This window comes from Neolamprologus brichardi, chromosome 6 (assembly GCF_056152115.1).
Source record: "Neolamprologus brichardi isolate AB-2024 chromosome 6, ASM5615211v1, whole genome shotgun sequence".
NCBI classification, from domain to species: domain Eukaryota; kingdom Metazoa; phylum Chordata; class Actinopteri; order Cichliformes; family Cichlidae; genus Neolamprologus; species Neolamprologus brichardi.
The window spans coordinates 22,535,897-22,551,616 of record NC_142109.1 but is presented as its reverse complement, the minus strand read 5'-3'; the positions used below and the strand labels follow the sequence as shown (position 1 = coordinate 22,551,616).

Genomic DNA, 15,720 nt, shown 5'->3' with positions numbered 1-15,720 from the left:
AAGCAGTTTGGTTTCCAATAAGAAACCAAGAAAAGACGCTTAATTGCTCTCCAAATAATCTAAACACTCGAATTTAACATAGTAAAAAGAGCACATTATTGGCGCACTCCACAATTAAGTGCCTGTTTAATTTTAAGTAAACCTAATCCCTCCAACTGTTCCACTGTGGACAGAAACCTGAGAGGGACATAAGACCTTTCCTTTTGTCCTCCTGAAACATTTTATGTTGATGTCGTTTAAAAATAATTACACACAACAGAATGAAATAAAGTCATTTTTAAAATGGTGAAATGCCAATACTTTTAAAAATTGGGAAAGTAAATGGTAAATTAGGACCAGTTTGGCCTTGGGCAAAAAGAAAGAAACAAGAAGTAGAAGAGGAAGAAAACTGCAAACATTTCGTGGATACAGCAGGGCTTTTGCTGTATGGAAGGGTGATTTCACTGTCATACCTGGCTTCTGCTAAACGTGCTCAACCCAGTATAAAGTACTACAGCTGGGGAGGGGGTCTCTCAGATTCACACTTTTCTGTCTTCTCTCCTGAGGTAATTTGCGCCCCACTACCGCAACAGTCTCCTGAAGCGCCACCAGTGGACGTCGTTGTTCCGCCTGCTGTCACCCAAGATGAGCTGACCTAAAGCCGTGCCAAGCAAGATCCGATCCGCGCGAGAGAATATGTGGGGAGAGAGAGAGCGAGAGAGGGAGGGAGAGAGAGAGAGATTTTGAAAAGACCGGCAGGAGGAGCGGGACTTGCTATAAGGACACAAGCGACTCTTAAATCCATCCGTTTCTCTATTTTTACGCAAGAGATTGGAAGAAACAAACAAACCGAGACCAGCGAGTGAGAAAAGTAGCGCGTCTTCGCCAGTCTTTTACATTATTTAAAATAAATCTCAGGTAAAGTGAGCTTTTATAGATTTTAGATAAGCAAAATTAGGAATAAATATACTCCAGTTTTTATCACTTGTATTTTTATCAGATATTAATATATTTTTGTGTCATCACTAAAATAACTCACTCTTCGTGCTCTCTGTGTTCCCTCTCAACTCTGCAGACACACTTGGGGGATCACGGAGCCACCATGATAAGAGCTGTGGATGTTGTGCTGGTTTTGCTGCTCGCTGTGTCCCTGTCGTGCAGGAGCGCCTCTGGAGGGTACGGGATGAGCATGTTTGCAGCACAGACCTCTCCTCCGGATCCCTGCTACGACGAACACGGCAACCCGCGGCGCTGCATCCCGGACTTCGTCAACTCCGCCTTCGGGAAGGAAGTGAGGGTGTCCAGTACCTGCGGCAAGACGCCGAGTCGCTACTGCCTGGTGACGTCTGCCGAGATAGGAGAGGAGAAAACCAGAAACTGTCACACCTGCGACGCCTCTGACCCCAAGAAGTATCACCCACCAGCGTATCTAACGGATCTTAACAACCCTCACAACCTCACCTGCTGGCAGTCTGAGAACTTCATCCAGTACCCGCAAAATGTCACCCTGACTCTGTCCCTCGGCAAGAAGTTTGAGGTAACGTATGTGAGCCTACAGTTCTGCTCGCCCCGACCCGAATCCATGGCTATTTACAAGTCCATGGACTACGGGAAAACTTGGGTACCCTTTCAGTTTTACTCTACCCAGTGCAGGAAGATGTATAACAAGCCCAACAGGGCCGTTATCACAAAGCAGAACGAGCAGGAGGCAGTCTGCACGGACTCACACACCGACATCTACCCTCTGACCGGCGGGCTCATCGCCTTCAGCACGCTGGACGGCAGACCGTCGGCGCATGACTTTGACAACTCCCCGGTGCTGCAGGACTGGGTCACAGCCACGGACATTAAGGTCATCTTCAGCAGGTTGCACACTTTCGGCGACGAGAATGAGGACGACTCGGAACTGGCCCGGGACTCGTATTTCTACTCAGTGTCGGACCTGCAGGTCGGAGGGAGATGCAAATGCAACGGACACGCATCTCGGTGCGTAAAGGACCGAGACGGGAATCTGGTGTGTGAGTGTAAGCACAACACCGCCGGGCCCGAGTGCGACAGGTGCAAACCTTTTCACTACGACAGACCGTGGCAGAGAGCCACAGCCAGGGAGGCCAACGAGTGTGTCGGTAAGTCCCACCCGCGGCCCTCCATCCCGGAGCGACTGAATGATGACGAGAAGTGTTAATTAACCTGAAATTCTGAAATTAGAATTGAGGTGGCAGGATGTGCTGATGTGTTGGAGATGTGGAAAATGTATTAACCTAACCAGGTAGATTGAGAAATGGAAAGATTTTCGTTACGCAAAATTGTGTGTCAATTATATGGTTTAATAATAATAATAATAATAATAATAATACGATTTTATTTAAATCTGCCAATAATTTGTTTGCTTTAGTTTATTAAGCTCCAACAGTCCCTTCAAATACAACCTTTACTGCGGTTCTGTTTAAATGAATACTTCGGCTCATGTCCACGAGCATATTTGGATTTAAGTCACATGCAACATGAAATGCAATTTGAAAGTCCATTTAGCTTGTCGCAGGCCATAATGGAGGCTTTTAAACCACCTCAAACGGGACCACTGAGCCTAATGACCCACAGCATCATTTCTCATTGCTCCAGTTCACCGCTATAAAGCGATGGCTTTTAATTCATCTGAAGAATCGTGCAAAAACTCGCCACACTGCTAATTGAAAACAGACCCTTCTTCATTCCCCAATCACACAAGTATCTCTCAATAAAATCGATCAGGTCTTGTGACACAAAGCACAGAAAAGTAGATTTATTGCTATTGGTTATACAGTTTATTGTTACATTCAAGCACGAGAACATGCTGCAGAGAAGAAGAGATGTTATTTGCTTTATTGGTTGCAAATGGGAGTAATTCAAATTAAATAAATTTTAAAACGGATTATAACTGTGTAAAATCCTCAAATTTGGATAGCATAGTAGTCAATTACATGATTTTTTTTTTATTCAATACCAAAAAGAAACAGGTGTTACACACAAAAGAGGCAAATTTCACGATTTTATCAGCGAGTCAGCTCTTTGTGTCTGCAAGTTTCATCAGCTGCTGAGTGATAAAAGTGATCAAAGTTACAATAGTTGTGTTTTTATTACAAGCTGGCACGGATAAGTAAGCCTGTAGATTGCAGATAGTGCAGAATGCTTTTCAGATGGCCAGGATGGCCGAGTTATGCAGGCTAGAGGGTCAGAAAAAGCTTGTGGGCATTTCAAACACTGTAAGAAGTCATTTAGGAATTGTTTGTGCAGATTAGTGAAATTATCAGTTTCATCCCTGAATCTCAGTGTTGGAAAACATTTAAACAAAAGGTTTTTTCTTTTAGTGTTCCTGGTGATTTGTATCAAATCTTTAATGAGGATCTTTATTCATCGTCCTTTCCCTGGCCATGTAAAAATTCTCTCTTTGCATTTTATTTTTAAAATAACTTTGGTTTTATTTTAATTACTGTATACAGAGGTGTTAGAATCACTTGGACCTTAAAAGCAACAGTGTTGCAATAATCTGAAGTGCAGCCCCCGGTGTAGGATGTCGATGAAACAGCCAGAGAGTGAAAAGGACAAGCAAAAAGATGACTGATGACAGACACTAAAACAAAACCCTCAGTGTAACACTCTACAATCACAGAAAGACACATCCATCACAAACCAATTCGGACCCTTATATTTTCCATTCAGTTGCAGGTCTGCAGGGGGAAAGGGGCTCTATATTGTTTGACAGTCACAGCACATGTCAGCCACTCTGACACATAGCAGCTGTTTAAAAGGTTTTTGTTTGCTGGTGTTGCCCATTTCTAAAGCTCTGGGACATTCTCAGTGACAGATGTGAACATGCTGCTAAGTCAACAGAAACAGTGGAAGCTGTTCATACTGTAGGAGAAAGTCACAGTTTGTCCAAGGAAGCAATAAAACCCAAGAAAAGAGTGTTTTTACTCTTTAAAGTTTGTTTTTCTTGTCAGGTAACCCATTTTAGCCTGCATGCTTTTAAATATAAAGGTAACTAATAACTAACCCAAGCAAGTGATTTTGCAGCTTTATTTAGTCAATATTATTTATTCACTATTTTTAAAGATAAGTGTTTGGTTTTTTTTGTCATTTAAAGGTACAAAACATTGAGATAAATGAAAAACGTGTTGGTCCTTGTTAATGTTAGATCTATCATCACATTAGGTAGAGGGACATTTGGAGACATTTGTAAATACTGGCAAAATTATTAAACAGAAAAAAGGCACAAGCCCTGAATCATATATAAACTATTTTATTAACCAATATCATTTATCATTTACACGTTTTTATACCTGACCAGAAAAAATAAAATATAATATATACATATATATATATATAAAAATAGATACATTGCACTGGATTCACAAAAGTGTGAAAATGGCAATTTTTTAGAAAAGTATTTTAGTTTTTAACATTTTGCAGGTTTTGGGAAAGTGTGTGTGCATTTTTAAGCTGAAGCGAACACTAAATGTTGGTGAGAATTAGATCTTTGTAAAGAAACTGAACAATAGAAGAGGGCGAGTCACATGGAAAACAGAACCTTTTGATAACTTTAAATATCACACTAACGTCTGAACAAAAGAGAGGAGATGGTTGAAATGATCTCATAAAACTTTGTTGATTACTTCCATCATGATCTTGAATGTGCATCTCGATGCATTTGGGTGTCTCGACAGCAAATTCTAAGTCTGTAATGCAATGAGCTGAATAACACGAATGACGTGGAAGTGTCCTCACTCAAGCCTTTTAGGCTAAATGATGAGCTCATTTACAGAAATCCCCGTCAACTGTTCAATAAAGGAAGGTGATAAAGGAAGGTTTCAGCTTCTCTGGAAAAAAAATCACAAATGTGATTCTTTTTGTTCCCTAGTTTGCAGTTTTCGTGTAATTTACTTGATGTCTTGGGTACAAGAAGAAGACAAAGTGTCTTGAATAATTTAGGAAGATTAAGGACGATTGGGGAGAGGGTTAAAAAGCATGCAGAATGAGGGGACAAGTGCCGTACTGCAAGGGCCAGCAGGGACGGAGGGAGGGGCTGGCCGCGAGACGAGAATAGTGAAAATAAGTAGATGAACCTAATCCAGGGGCGGATAGGTTGGAGGGGGGGCACATGATGAAGAAACTGTGTGAGGAAGAGAGAGGCAGTGAAATAAAAGGGCTCTCCTTCCTCTCTGAACTTAACAGCCATAATGACCTACAGACAGATTTGTACATATTTCCACGAGACTGTCTCAGTTTGCAATCTTTATGCTTTAGCTCACTCATTGTTGGCATGTAGAGTCTTTCACTCCTAAAGCCTGAAACATGTAGGTTTGATTTCAGATTAGACAAATTATGATCCACATTGTCATCATACATATAGCACCTTAGATCACAATTTGTCTCCTGAATAGAGGCCTGCTACTTTATGCTGTGTTATATTTCACTGATGTCAACTTCCAGCACATATAGACAAATTTTAGCACTAAATCAAAATACAGTTAGTTCGGTTTTTTTTTAGCTTGTTTGTTTTTGATTGGATGAGAATTTTTTTAAGACTGAGTAATGCCTGCAGGTCTTCCTTTATAAAGGCCTCTTAGACTGCATAAAACAGGGTACCATGTTGCCCTGGGTTTCAACTGTGTCAGTCTAAACCCAAGACAAATGGATTCTGCAGGGCACTTTTTCTACCAGTCGCTGCTGCTGCTGAAGCTCCTGAATGGTATACCTGGAAATAAAATTAAGAACTAATGTCTTTTCTCTTCTGTCGTGGTAAGTGGACACTTTTTAATATTACTGGAAGAAATTCAATGTGTGAAAGTAAGACGGAGCCTCATTTCCAGTGGAAATTACACCTCTTTCCATATCCCTAAATCATTTGGGCGATTTGTGATCTGTGCTTGTTTTGCCCCCAGTTATCAAGATCTACACAACAGAAAACACAAAGTACAAGTACATGTTCCCAGGTGCTGTTAAGAGGCAACCGACTGACGTTGTCAGCCACATGCAACAATATTTGAAATTGTCTTAATGCCTTGTGATATGTGGCTAAAAAATAAAATAAAATAAATAAATTAAAAAAAATGTAAAAATCAAGAAGAACAAATAAACGAATTCTTTAAAACAGCTGTTTTCTGTTAGGTGATGTATTTCTTTCTTAATTTCGTGGATTTTTGCCAACACCTTAACAAAGTTTAGGATCATTCCAGAGCAACAACAAGAGAGAGAGATAACAAAAACATTTCCAGCAATGTTATCAGGATTTTGCAAAATTTCTTGCAACCAATGAAAACACAAGAGTTTATTTTTCCTCTGCTAACCATGGTGCTTTCAACAACTATATAAGACAAAATCCAGTACTGAAAATTCTGAAATGCAAATGATGCCCTGTAGCCATAGACATGTTGTTCTTTACAATCTTGACAGCCTACTAGGAGTAACCCTTGAAGCCCTTTTCTGAACAGCGGATTCTGTCATATTTCAGACCTGCTTGTAGAACAGCATGACTGGGTTTATGCAGCTACCTTTGGAAAAACCCAGAAATTATTCTTAATACCTGTCAAACCACATCTTTAATGATGTATTCTAAGGTTTCAAAACTTGTCATTAAGGCTACAGGGCTTATTGTCAGATGCTCTCTTTATGTGCAAAACAGTTAATCAGAGTTTGCCATTTCTATCCAAGCATTAGACTGAGGGTTGTATTCTCGCTTTCGGCTGATTCTGTGAAACCCTTTCCAGAGAATGATCAAACGTCACACTCATGTGGTGCATGTTTTCTTTGCGATATTTGCTGCCCTTTTTGATTTCATTGTTTAGTTGTGTTGTATACAGTCAGACACATGTTTTTATGTACGTGTGTGGACAACAGAGATATCCTACAGGCCTTAGTTTGGATGTTTCCTAGCCATTTTGTTTGTTTGTAACCTTTCAAACTGAGGTTCTGGTTAATGTTTAAGCAGCTCACCGTGCACTCTTATAAGCTGGCATCCTTCATCTTCAAAGCTGCCGGCAGGATGCGTTGTTAGTCTCAGTGGCAGCAAACAGTGCTGGGAATAAACTGACGGCTTAGCTTTGCACTTTGCACTGTCATACTTCTCTTCACCTTCAGTGTTTCACTGACCCTTTTCCTCTGACGTGCAATCACGGGTAGGCATGCACATACGCTCACACACGCGCGCACAGAGTTTCTTTCAGGTCTTTATCCGTCAGTTCAAACAGGGGGGGAATGGCCTCTCTCTCACTTCAAGAACTTCTTTCCATGAGCTCTTATCAGTGTTTATGACTGGTTTTGTAAACCGCGCTGCAAAAAATAAGTCGTGCACGGTCCAGACGACTGGCGAACCCTTCTGTTTTAGATTCGAAGACCTGCTGTATCTCTCAAACAGACAGAAACGTGGACGCAGATTGTAAGCAAGGCTGATGGTACAGTATATCAAGTGCTCTAACTAAACACTAAAAAAGACATCCAGGAGAGAGACACACAGAAGCATGCACACACACTGCAGGAGCAGTAAAAATGAAAACCTCTCTCCATTCTGTTGTAGGATTACATGAGACTATATGAGCTGTGTCTGCTGCTGTAGCCACTACTACTGCTGTCATCTGGGAGTGAGAAGCTCTATTTTTGCACTCGTATATCCTCACAAGGTGTTGAGATGAGATGCTTTGACACACACCGCATTGCTAATTTAGCTGAGAATCTATGCTAAGAATTCAAAAGCTAGTTACATCTGAAATGTAAATACTTGGACTTATGAACTTTCACCCTTGGTCAGTATTCACAGCTGTTAAGTCCTGTCACCATCTGAGAGTTTTAAATGCACGCTTACTGATAAAGAAAAATACTTTGATGGTACATCTATTGATCTGTCTGATTACACGTGTACAGTCAGGTGGGTGTTTCATTCACAATATAGCAAAAATTCAAGTAAGATTGTGAACAAACTAAAATTAGACTTTGTGTAAAGAGGTAGCCAAAGTGAAATTCAGTTCCTGAGGCACAGGATGAAAAATACTCTGCATGAAAAAGTCCGTCTGTTTCAGCAGGATTCTGAGTTCGAGCCTCAGAAGGATACTAAAGTATTTGTGTAAATCAATAATGATAATTTAATAAAATAATTACAATCAGAGGACTTTAATAAAACAGCTACTCTGCACACTTTTGCAAGCAGAGACTGTACAATCCCCAGGAGTGAGATCATTCCTAATAGCGATAATTTTCCCTCAAATAGATGTGACAAATAGTGTAGATACTGTTGGGTATGTTGAAGCATGGGAGATCTTGAAGTAATTAATGTCAGTAGTTGGCAGCGGCCCTTTTCTGAGCTGGAATTTTGGAGCTAGTTGTTGCTTGTCATGAGGCCTGTTCAAGAAGCAGTTCAATTTTGATGCTATTCCAGTTTTGTGCTGATAATAAACTCTGACAGGCCTTTGAAGACTGGAAATTAGCGTATATCAAAAAATGTCTGTGGTTAATGTACACATAGATTACGTGTGTGTGTGTATGCGAGTGCGTTTGCTCTGAGAGGAAAAATACAAGCGAGGCTGGCTTACTTTTTGGTTTGAAAGCAACGTGTTCAGCTGTCGGAAAAGACAAAAAATCTGCTGTGAAATTTCACAGCCTGTGTATCTGTTGTGCAGTTCAGTGTCCTTTGGGCAAAGTGAACCTTTCGGCGACTGTGGTTTTGTTTCATTGCTCTGGCTACAACGCATAATGCAACACAGACCCTGCTCACAGTGTGAGTCCCTTTTCTCAGCCAGCGCCTGTGTGCATGTGTGCGCGAGCGGGCCTCCGTGCACATGCTCGTACCAGAAATGGAACTTCAAGCTTGTTTTTGTGAAATCGCTGGTAGGAAGCCATATTGCATCTGAAAGAATGCCATATTGCGTTACTCCGTTGGCTTCTGGCCTGCGCTCACTTCCTCTTGTCACCCTTGCTGAAGCTTCAACTTACTGTGTACTGTAGATTTTTTATTACAGCATTCAAACAGCCCAGAAACTCAGATTGTAGTCATCATTATAATCAACATCATGCTCTTGATTATGATCAGAATGATCAGTACTGCATACCTGTGGAAGAAAACATTGACCCTGTGTGTGTGCGTCTCTGTGTGTGTGCGGTGTATTTAAAATGTTTCCATTCAATCTGTGCCAATACTCTCCTAGCAGCTGGTGATAATTGGTCTGGCCAACGAGATCCAAATGATCTTTTCCTCTTCTTTCTCCCTCAAACACAGTAATCAGGTGTATTCTCAAGGGAGAAATCTAGGCGCACTGCACATGCCCGCTAAAGACTTTCGGCTATCTTATTAATCCGGTTCAAACCGCAAGCATAAAGTAGGCTTTCCTTACAGCGATGACAGCTGTTTCGTTATTTTTATTGGAAGGCTTGGTTTTCGACAGCTCGGAGAGCTCAATCATGGCAGGTTGCCTTAGGTGCAAAAGTTAAATGCATTACAAATATACCAAAACAGTGTTCAAACATGACTTAGGTGGCTACCAAACATCTGTACAAATTCTGCAACGCAAAAGACCAGAGGGACACAGGCTTTTCACACACAGCTGTACAGATACTTGTACCTCATGTATGTATCCAATGACAGAGGGAAGATGCTCCTTTCAGTCATAATACCTGCCTGTTGTCTGCAAGCTGGATTTTTTTTTTTGCCTCTTTGTCTGTTTCAGTGTGTCTTTCATTTCTGTCAGAAGGCCTTGACATCATTCGGTGTATTTGTTTTTACTGTAGAGTGTGTGCCTGCATACATCTGTGTGTGTGTGTGAGAGAGACGGAGAGTGAGAAATGGAGACAGTGTCTGGATTTCTCTGTCAACTTCATTTTCTACCAGTCGGTGTTTATGCAAACAGTAATGCTCTCTAGGATGTGAGCAGCTATTCAGCGCCTGGGGAGGTGTCTCTTAATAAATTAATTGATGACTTGATGCTATAGTGAAAACTCAACTTAGCAGAGGGAGGATCTCCATGCGCTGTGGTTTTGGCATAAATCGCAGCCTGAGTCCATGTGTGTGTGTGTGAGAGAGAGAGTGTGTGGGAGAGAGAAACAAAGAGACGGATAAGGAGGGAGAGGGGTGGTGGAGTGTATGTGATGGAAAGCTTTGGTTTGAGAGGGTACCAAATGACTGGGGGTAATTAAAACCCACACCAGACAATATTAGTCTGCGTTCACACATTAGACACAAGACACTTCAATGCCTCACTCCTCAGCTCTATGAATCACAGCCTGCCTGTCTCCTACATATTTTAAGCACCCGCACTTACACCACAGAATAAATGCTGTCAAATAGACGTGACAGGCAGGACACTGTCTGCACCGTTCGATGGGAAAGTTTCCCAGGATTCAGCTCTTTGCTACTATAAGTGGGAGGATGAAAAGTAACACTGTTACACTAATGCTTTATCCACAAAGGAATTATTTGGAAAATTCATATATTGTCTCAGATTCACAGCGTCCACTTAGACATTCAGTTATTTATTTAGCCTCCACTGTTGCTGTTTCATTTCTTTCAATACTCCACCAGTTTTGCAATTCCTTGCCCCAACAGCACGGCTGAAGTGAGACAGTGTAAATAATCAAACTCACTACAGCAGGAAAAGAGATGTCTTTTTTCCATAATCTTCCTTGAAAGTCAGTAGCATAAAATAGACTGATATAAACTGATCTATCTATCTATCTTACTCTCTCTCTTTATATATGCACATACTGGCTCATGAATTCAGCAAGTTGTCAACCTGTGCCTTGCCTCAAGTATGCTCTCCATAAGCTCCATCACTTTAACCAATAAGGGTATTTCTTGTAGTGAAAACCCATCTGAAGCAGATTATCTCCTGCTGTGTGCGACACACGAGGTAGTACGAATCTGCATACTGTCCTTATTCCACCCCAATATTTTTCAGATTTGATGTGCAAAAGTGGATTTCCGAAACTGTACCCCATGAGCAAGGAGCGAATCTGAATGAGAACCCGAGGAAACTGCATTCTCGTACGGTAGTGTCTTCTCAATCACGTGGCTAGCCCAACATTTTACTTGAAGCTTGTGATGAAGACAATAACTTGTCAGTATAGTGTTTGAACAAATAACACATAACACAATACACAATGGGTCTATAGCCATAAAGTTCAACAACTGAACTTTTTTTTATCCCAAATGAATGACACTGTGGTAGTTGTTAGGAAGAATGCAAATTTGAGCAATTTAAACTTTCTTCGGATGTTGATGCTATTATCTACATTATTACAGTCTACACTCAGTAGTTTGGTTTGGAGTGAGTGACTGTGAATGTAGTCTCGAGCCTTACCCTAACAAAGAGCTAAAGACCGGGTCAAAGAAATTGCATAAGCTTACTGTTTTCTAACCATTCCTTCAGATTTCACAGTCACACTCTTCAGACCCAACTGATACCAAAGTAATGGCAAGTCCCACCACTCAGCAGCAATATTTCTAATGCCCTGAGATAGCTATTCATTCCACTACTCAGAGAGTTGCGTCAATACACCACAATTGGCTCGATGTGGAATACGCATTGAGCCAAAGAAGATGATTGGCTTTTTAATAGAAGGGTGGGGCAGTGGGTCAGACAGCTACCATCTCTGGCATTGCAAAATGCACCCGTAGAGTTCTATTCAGGACTCTTTGGTGCTCACTTAAGTGGTTATTAAAATCTGTTCAGCTTGTGTGCATAACACACAAAATATTCTATGCAACTTTTTTTTTTCTAAATATACAGTAGTACTGCTAAAACACATTAAGTGACATTATGTAAGAATTCAGCAGGCTTCCCCTTTAAGCCCTTCAGTTTATGCACGAGTCATGATCACTCATTCATGCAGTCATCGGGTCTGTAACACACTGTAAGCACAATCCTGATTCATGGCCACTATAGACGGAGCAGAGCGGTCCCACTTGTTAACGTGGGTCATAAAGGGACCAGTAAACAGAGTAAGAAAACAGAGAAAGAGAGCGAGAGAGAGAGGGAGACTGGCACTGGAGGATTATTTTCAGTTAAAAAGCAGCGAGTGTGTGCGTATGTGAGATCCGATCCTCAGGCCGGGGCCAGTGGTGCTGTAGAGGATCAGAGCTGATGACCTCAGCACCTCTTTGAGGCAGCAACCTACTTGTGGCCATTTGTAGCCAAAGCAAATATATAACACGTGAAGAAAAAGAAAAAGGAAGCAAGAAGAACAGAAAGTGATTCTTAGCGAAGAAAATTCTTAAAACTCTCCTGCACTGCGCTCTGGGTCTTGCGGTGATTAGCTAATGTGAGGTAAAATCCTCACATGTTGCTTTCCTTCTTTTACTTCCAGGTAGGAGAAGCACTGACGCTGGTGCAGCATGTGTTGCTACATTACGCTACAATTACCCAGGTCTGTTCACACTTAAAAATGATAGCCTTGGCACAGTTTGTAACAATTCCTCCAAATATTCTTGTAGCTGATAGGGCTGTGTCGGCATCAACAACAACAATAAAAAACAGATACTCTCTTATGTGTGTGTGTGTAAGAGAGAGAGAGAGACATAAAAGAGAAGCAGGCTTTTGTATATGCAGCAGCTCAGCATTTGATTCAAGGTGAAAGTCCTGGCAAAAACTGCCCTGGCAGCAGTCGCACAACTCGCCGACAGGACCACCTAGCACGAGCGTGAGCACATTGTGCTCTGAAGCAGAGGTCCTTAACACTCACAGCTATAGATGATTAATGGCTGGATGAAGTTACACCTCCACGGAGCAGTCAGTTGAGCAGATCAGAGCGCCCCCCGCTGTTGCTGAAGCACACTGTTGCAGTCATCTGAATGAACTGCAAACAGCTGGAATCATCCTCGGAGGAGTAAAGCCCCTGCTGTTGCGGTTTAATTATGCCGTAAACTCGGAGACTGTAGATGCAAAGTCTCAAAGCATTTTGTTCTGCACTTAACGTTTTAATGATATTAGATTGACAGAAGTTAATGTGTGGGTAAAAGAAAAAAATCCTTCCACTTGTCTTTTACAGATTCCTTCTTTCTCTTCGTTTTTCTCAAGCACGTGCAAACAAAAATGGAGAAACCACCTGTGACAGATCAAGCGGACCTAACCCTTTTAATTTTGCACCACACGTGCTCACGTGTCACCAGCAAAAAAAAATATCCCTTCCCTTGGAATTTGTTAAGTATGTGTGTGTAAATGTGTGTGTGTGTGTAGTTGTTTTTGGATAGCTGACAGTAATTTGTCAGTGATGGTGACAAATGGTGGAGGCTGTGTATGTGTGTGTCTCTGTGTTTGTGTAACTAGCCAGCAGGGCACCAGGGGTTTGTAGCACCCAGTTTTCATACATGCCATTAAATTATTGTTGTGTTTGCTTGTATGGGACTAAAGTTGTCTATATAATGAATAGTTATAAATACAGCTAAAAGTCATACAATCCATTATCTTATTCAGTGAAAATCTGTAGCCCCCCTGGGTCAAACTAAGTGGTAAATGAAGCTGAAGTTGCAGATTTATACAGTTGCATAAATTGGTGTCAGTCAGCAGAGGTCAGCACAAATTAAACAGATCTGAATAAGGTTGAGGAGAGAATACTGTTCAGGTCGTTTGTTCTCTTACATGGTAAAAAAGAAAAACAGCTTTATAAAGTTTTATCCACTTACCTAAAGTTGATTGAGCAAATATCCAATCTGATACAGTAAGTTTATGGATACATTGTGAAATAAACTGAAAATGTTGAGTAGGTAAAGCTGGACTTTAAAGCTTTGTACATTTTCCAAGGTAAGTGCAGCCAGTGCATATGAGCACATGTTAGGTACCGAGATTGGGGATGTGCCAAATCCCCCAAAGGCTGCCATCTTACCATGAATTTGGCAATCTGATCCAAGAAAACGAAATAAACAATCTATTATAAATAAGTCAGAATCTCCAGCTTTTAAAGGGTAGAAATATCTGTTACGCACAACAATAAGAAGATGATGGACACAACCACAATTAACTACAAGTAGGTGTTAGGCAAGTAAAGTGTTAGACTCCTGCATACACGGTCCTTGACACTATTAAGCGCAGCATTTTCAGTTTGTCTTTTAGGTTTTTGGACACAAAATCCCTATGAGGACGTTGAACTGAAGATCTTTGAGAAAGATTCTTTTGGGGGAAACACTCAAGTCTATATTTGTGTGCATGTGTTTGGCATGTGAAGCAGAATGCAGCCTTCTGGGAGGATGCTTGGGGAAAAGTTTGCGGGGTCATCTCAATTTGCCCGAGGTGATCCCAGGTTAATCCGTCACTCATTAGCTCTCACAGATAAGACAAAAGTGGGATAAGGGGCTGCAAATCCATATGCTCTCTCACTCTCTTCCCTTTTCGTCTCTCCTCTTCATTTAGCTATTTTCAACAAGAACGAACCCCTCTCTGTCCCTCATGGTCTTTAGTAAAAAGAAAAAAAGAAGAAACCGAGCACATGTAATAGAATAAAGCCATGGTCTTGCCTTCTTTACCTAACACCTTTTCCTCCTTATTAAACCCTTGCCGGCCTCGGGGACAATACAGCCAATTAATGAAGGTTGGTGTCCAACTGAGTGCAGAGAGAACTGAAGCACTAGCCCCTGCTGATTGAGCTCCTCCTTATGGAGGTCCATTATGGAGTCGGAAGGGTGGTGGGACCACAGTAAAAAAGCGATAGAGAGTGGGAACAAGGAAAAGAGAGCAGCTTAAAGACAGAAAGAGACTCGTGACTGAATATGTTAACAGTCGTTTTCATTTAAACAGCTTCTACTGCTGCCGGGTCTTGGTTGAGAGTGTCGTCTCTAGTGGTAATGTTGAATGTGTGTGTGGATTGCAGGGGCTCCCCGGCAGCTGTGGGGACCCCCACGCCAGCTGAACAAGTCATCAGGTTCCTGCGTGAGTCTCGTCACTGGTTTCAATAACAAAGGGACCCTCTCACTGGAGAGCAAACAAATGGGGCTAATTACGGGGGGCTGATAAGGAAATTATGAGGAAATTGAGTCATGAATGGCAATATTTTTGTTATGAGATGATCGTTCGTGGCAAAAATTAATTTCCAAAAGGGGCCCCTCTGTGTTTTTTTCTGAAGCCTGGACCTGGAACTGGATGACATGAAGGAAAACTTGGCCTCGCTCTCGCTTTCTCTCTCTATCTCTTACTCACTAACCTCTGGAGACACAAAAAGATACTGAAATGATTATGCATCGGGTCTCTGTAGATATCCAGATGTCTACCTGATGATGAAAAGAACCCGGAGAATGGACCTCGCTTTCTTTTTTTACCCCTTCGCCCTCTCCTTGTTTTTTTTGTCATATTTGTATATTTTTATTTCTCCCTGTTTGGCAAGGACAGGTCATTGGCAGGGGATGAAAGCTGAAGTATGAGGGAGGGTCTGTAGTCTCTCAGGAAAGTCAAAAAGCTTGGGGTGAAGAAAAAGGTAGCTGGATAGAGGAAAAGAGCTTGGCCAGATGTAGCAGTGTGTCTGGGAGATGATGCAGACCTGTTCCTGTAAGCTGTGCTTAGTAATTTGTGGCTTTGTAACTGTTTTTTTCCTCACTAATCCCAATCAAATGTATGCTCCCAAAAAGGAAAATGAAATCATACGTTAAAAGAAACATACGCTTACTCAGTTTTTATTGAATATGTGAAGACCCTTCAGGGGCAAACAGGAATCAGTGTTTTGGGTCAGAAAATTATCTTTATTATCATCTTCCTTTCTGGAGTTGTATTTCGAGGCATTCGAAGCCAGGTGCGA

General features: G+C 41.5%; 1 protein-coding gene across 2 annotated transcripts in view; it reads left to right on the top strand.

Moving 5' to 3' along the window:
- Positions 1-748: 748 nt before the first annotated feature.
- The window catches only part of ntn1a (netrin 1a), a 56,904-nt gene continuing 41,932 nt past the window's right edge, over positions 749-15,720 (top strand). For both annotated transcript variants that reach the window (XM_035906381.2, XM_006787466.3), the window contains exons 1-2: positions 749-897; positions 1,055-2,105. In XM_035906381.2, the coding sequence (XP_035762274.1) occupies positions 1,082-2,105 (1,024 nt within the window). In that variant the 5' untranslated portion in view covers positions 749-897; positions 1,055-1,081. The remainder of the gene's footprint in view (positions 898-1,054; positions 2,106-15,720) is intronic.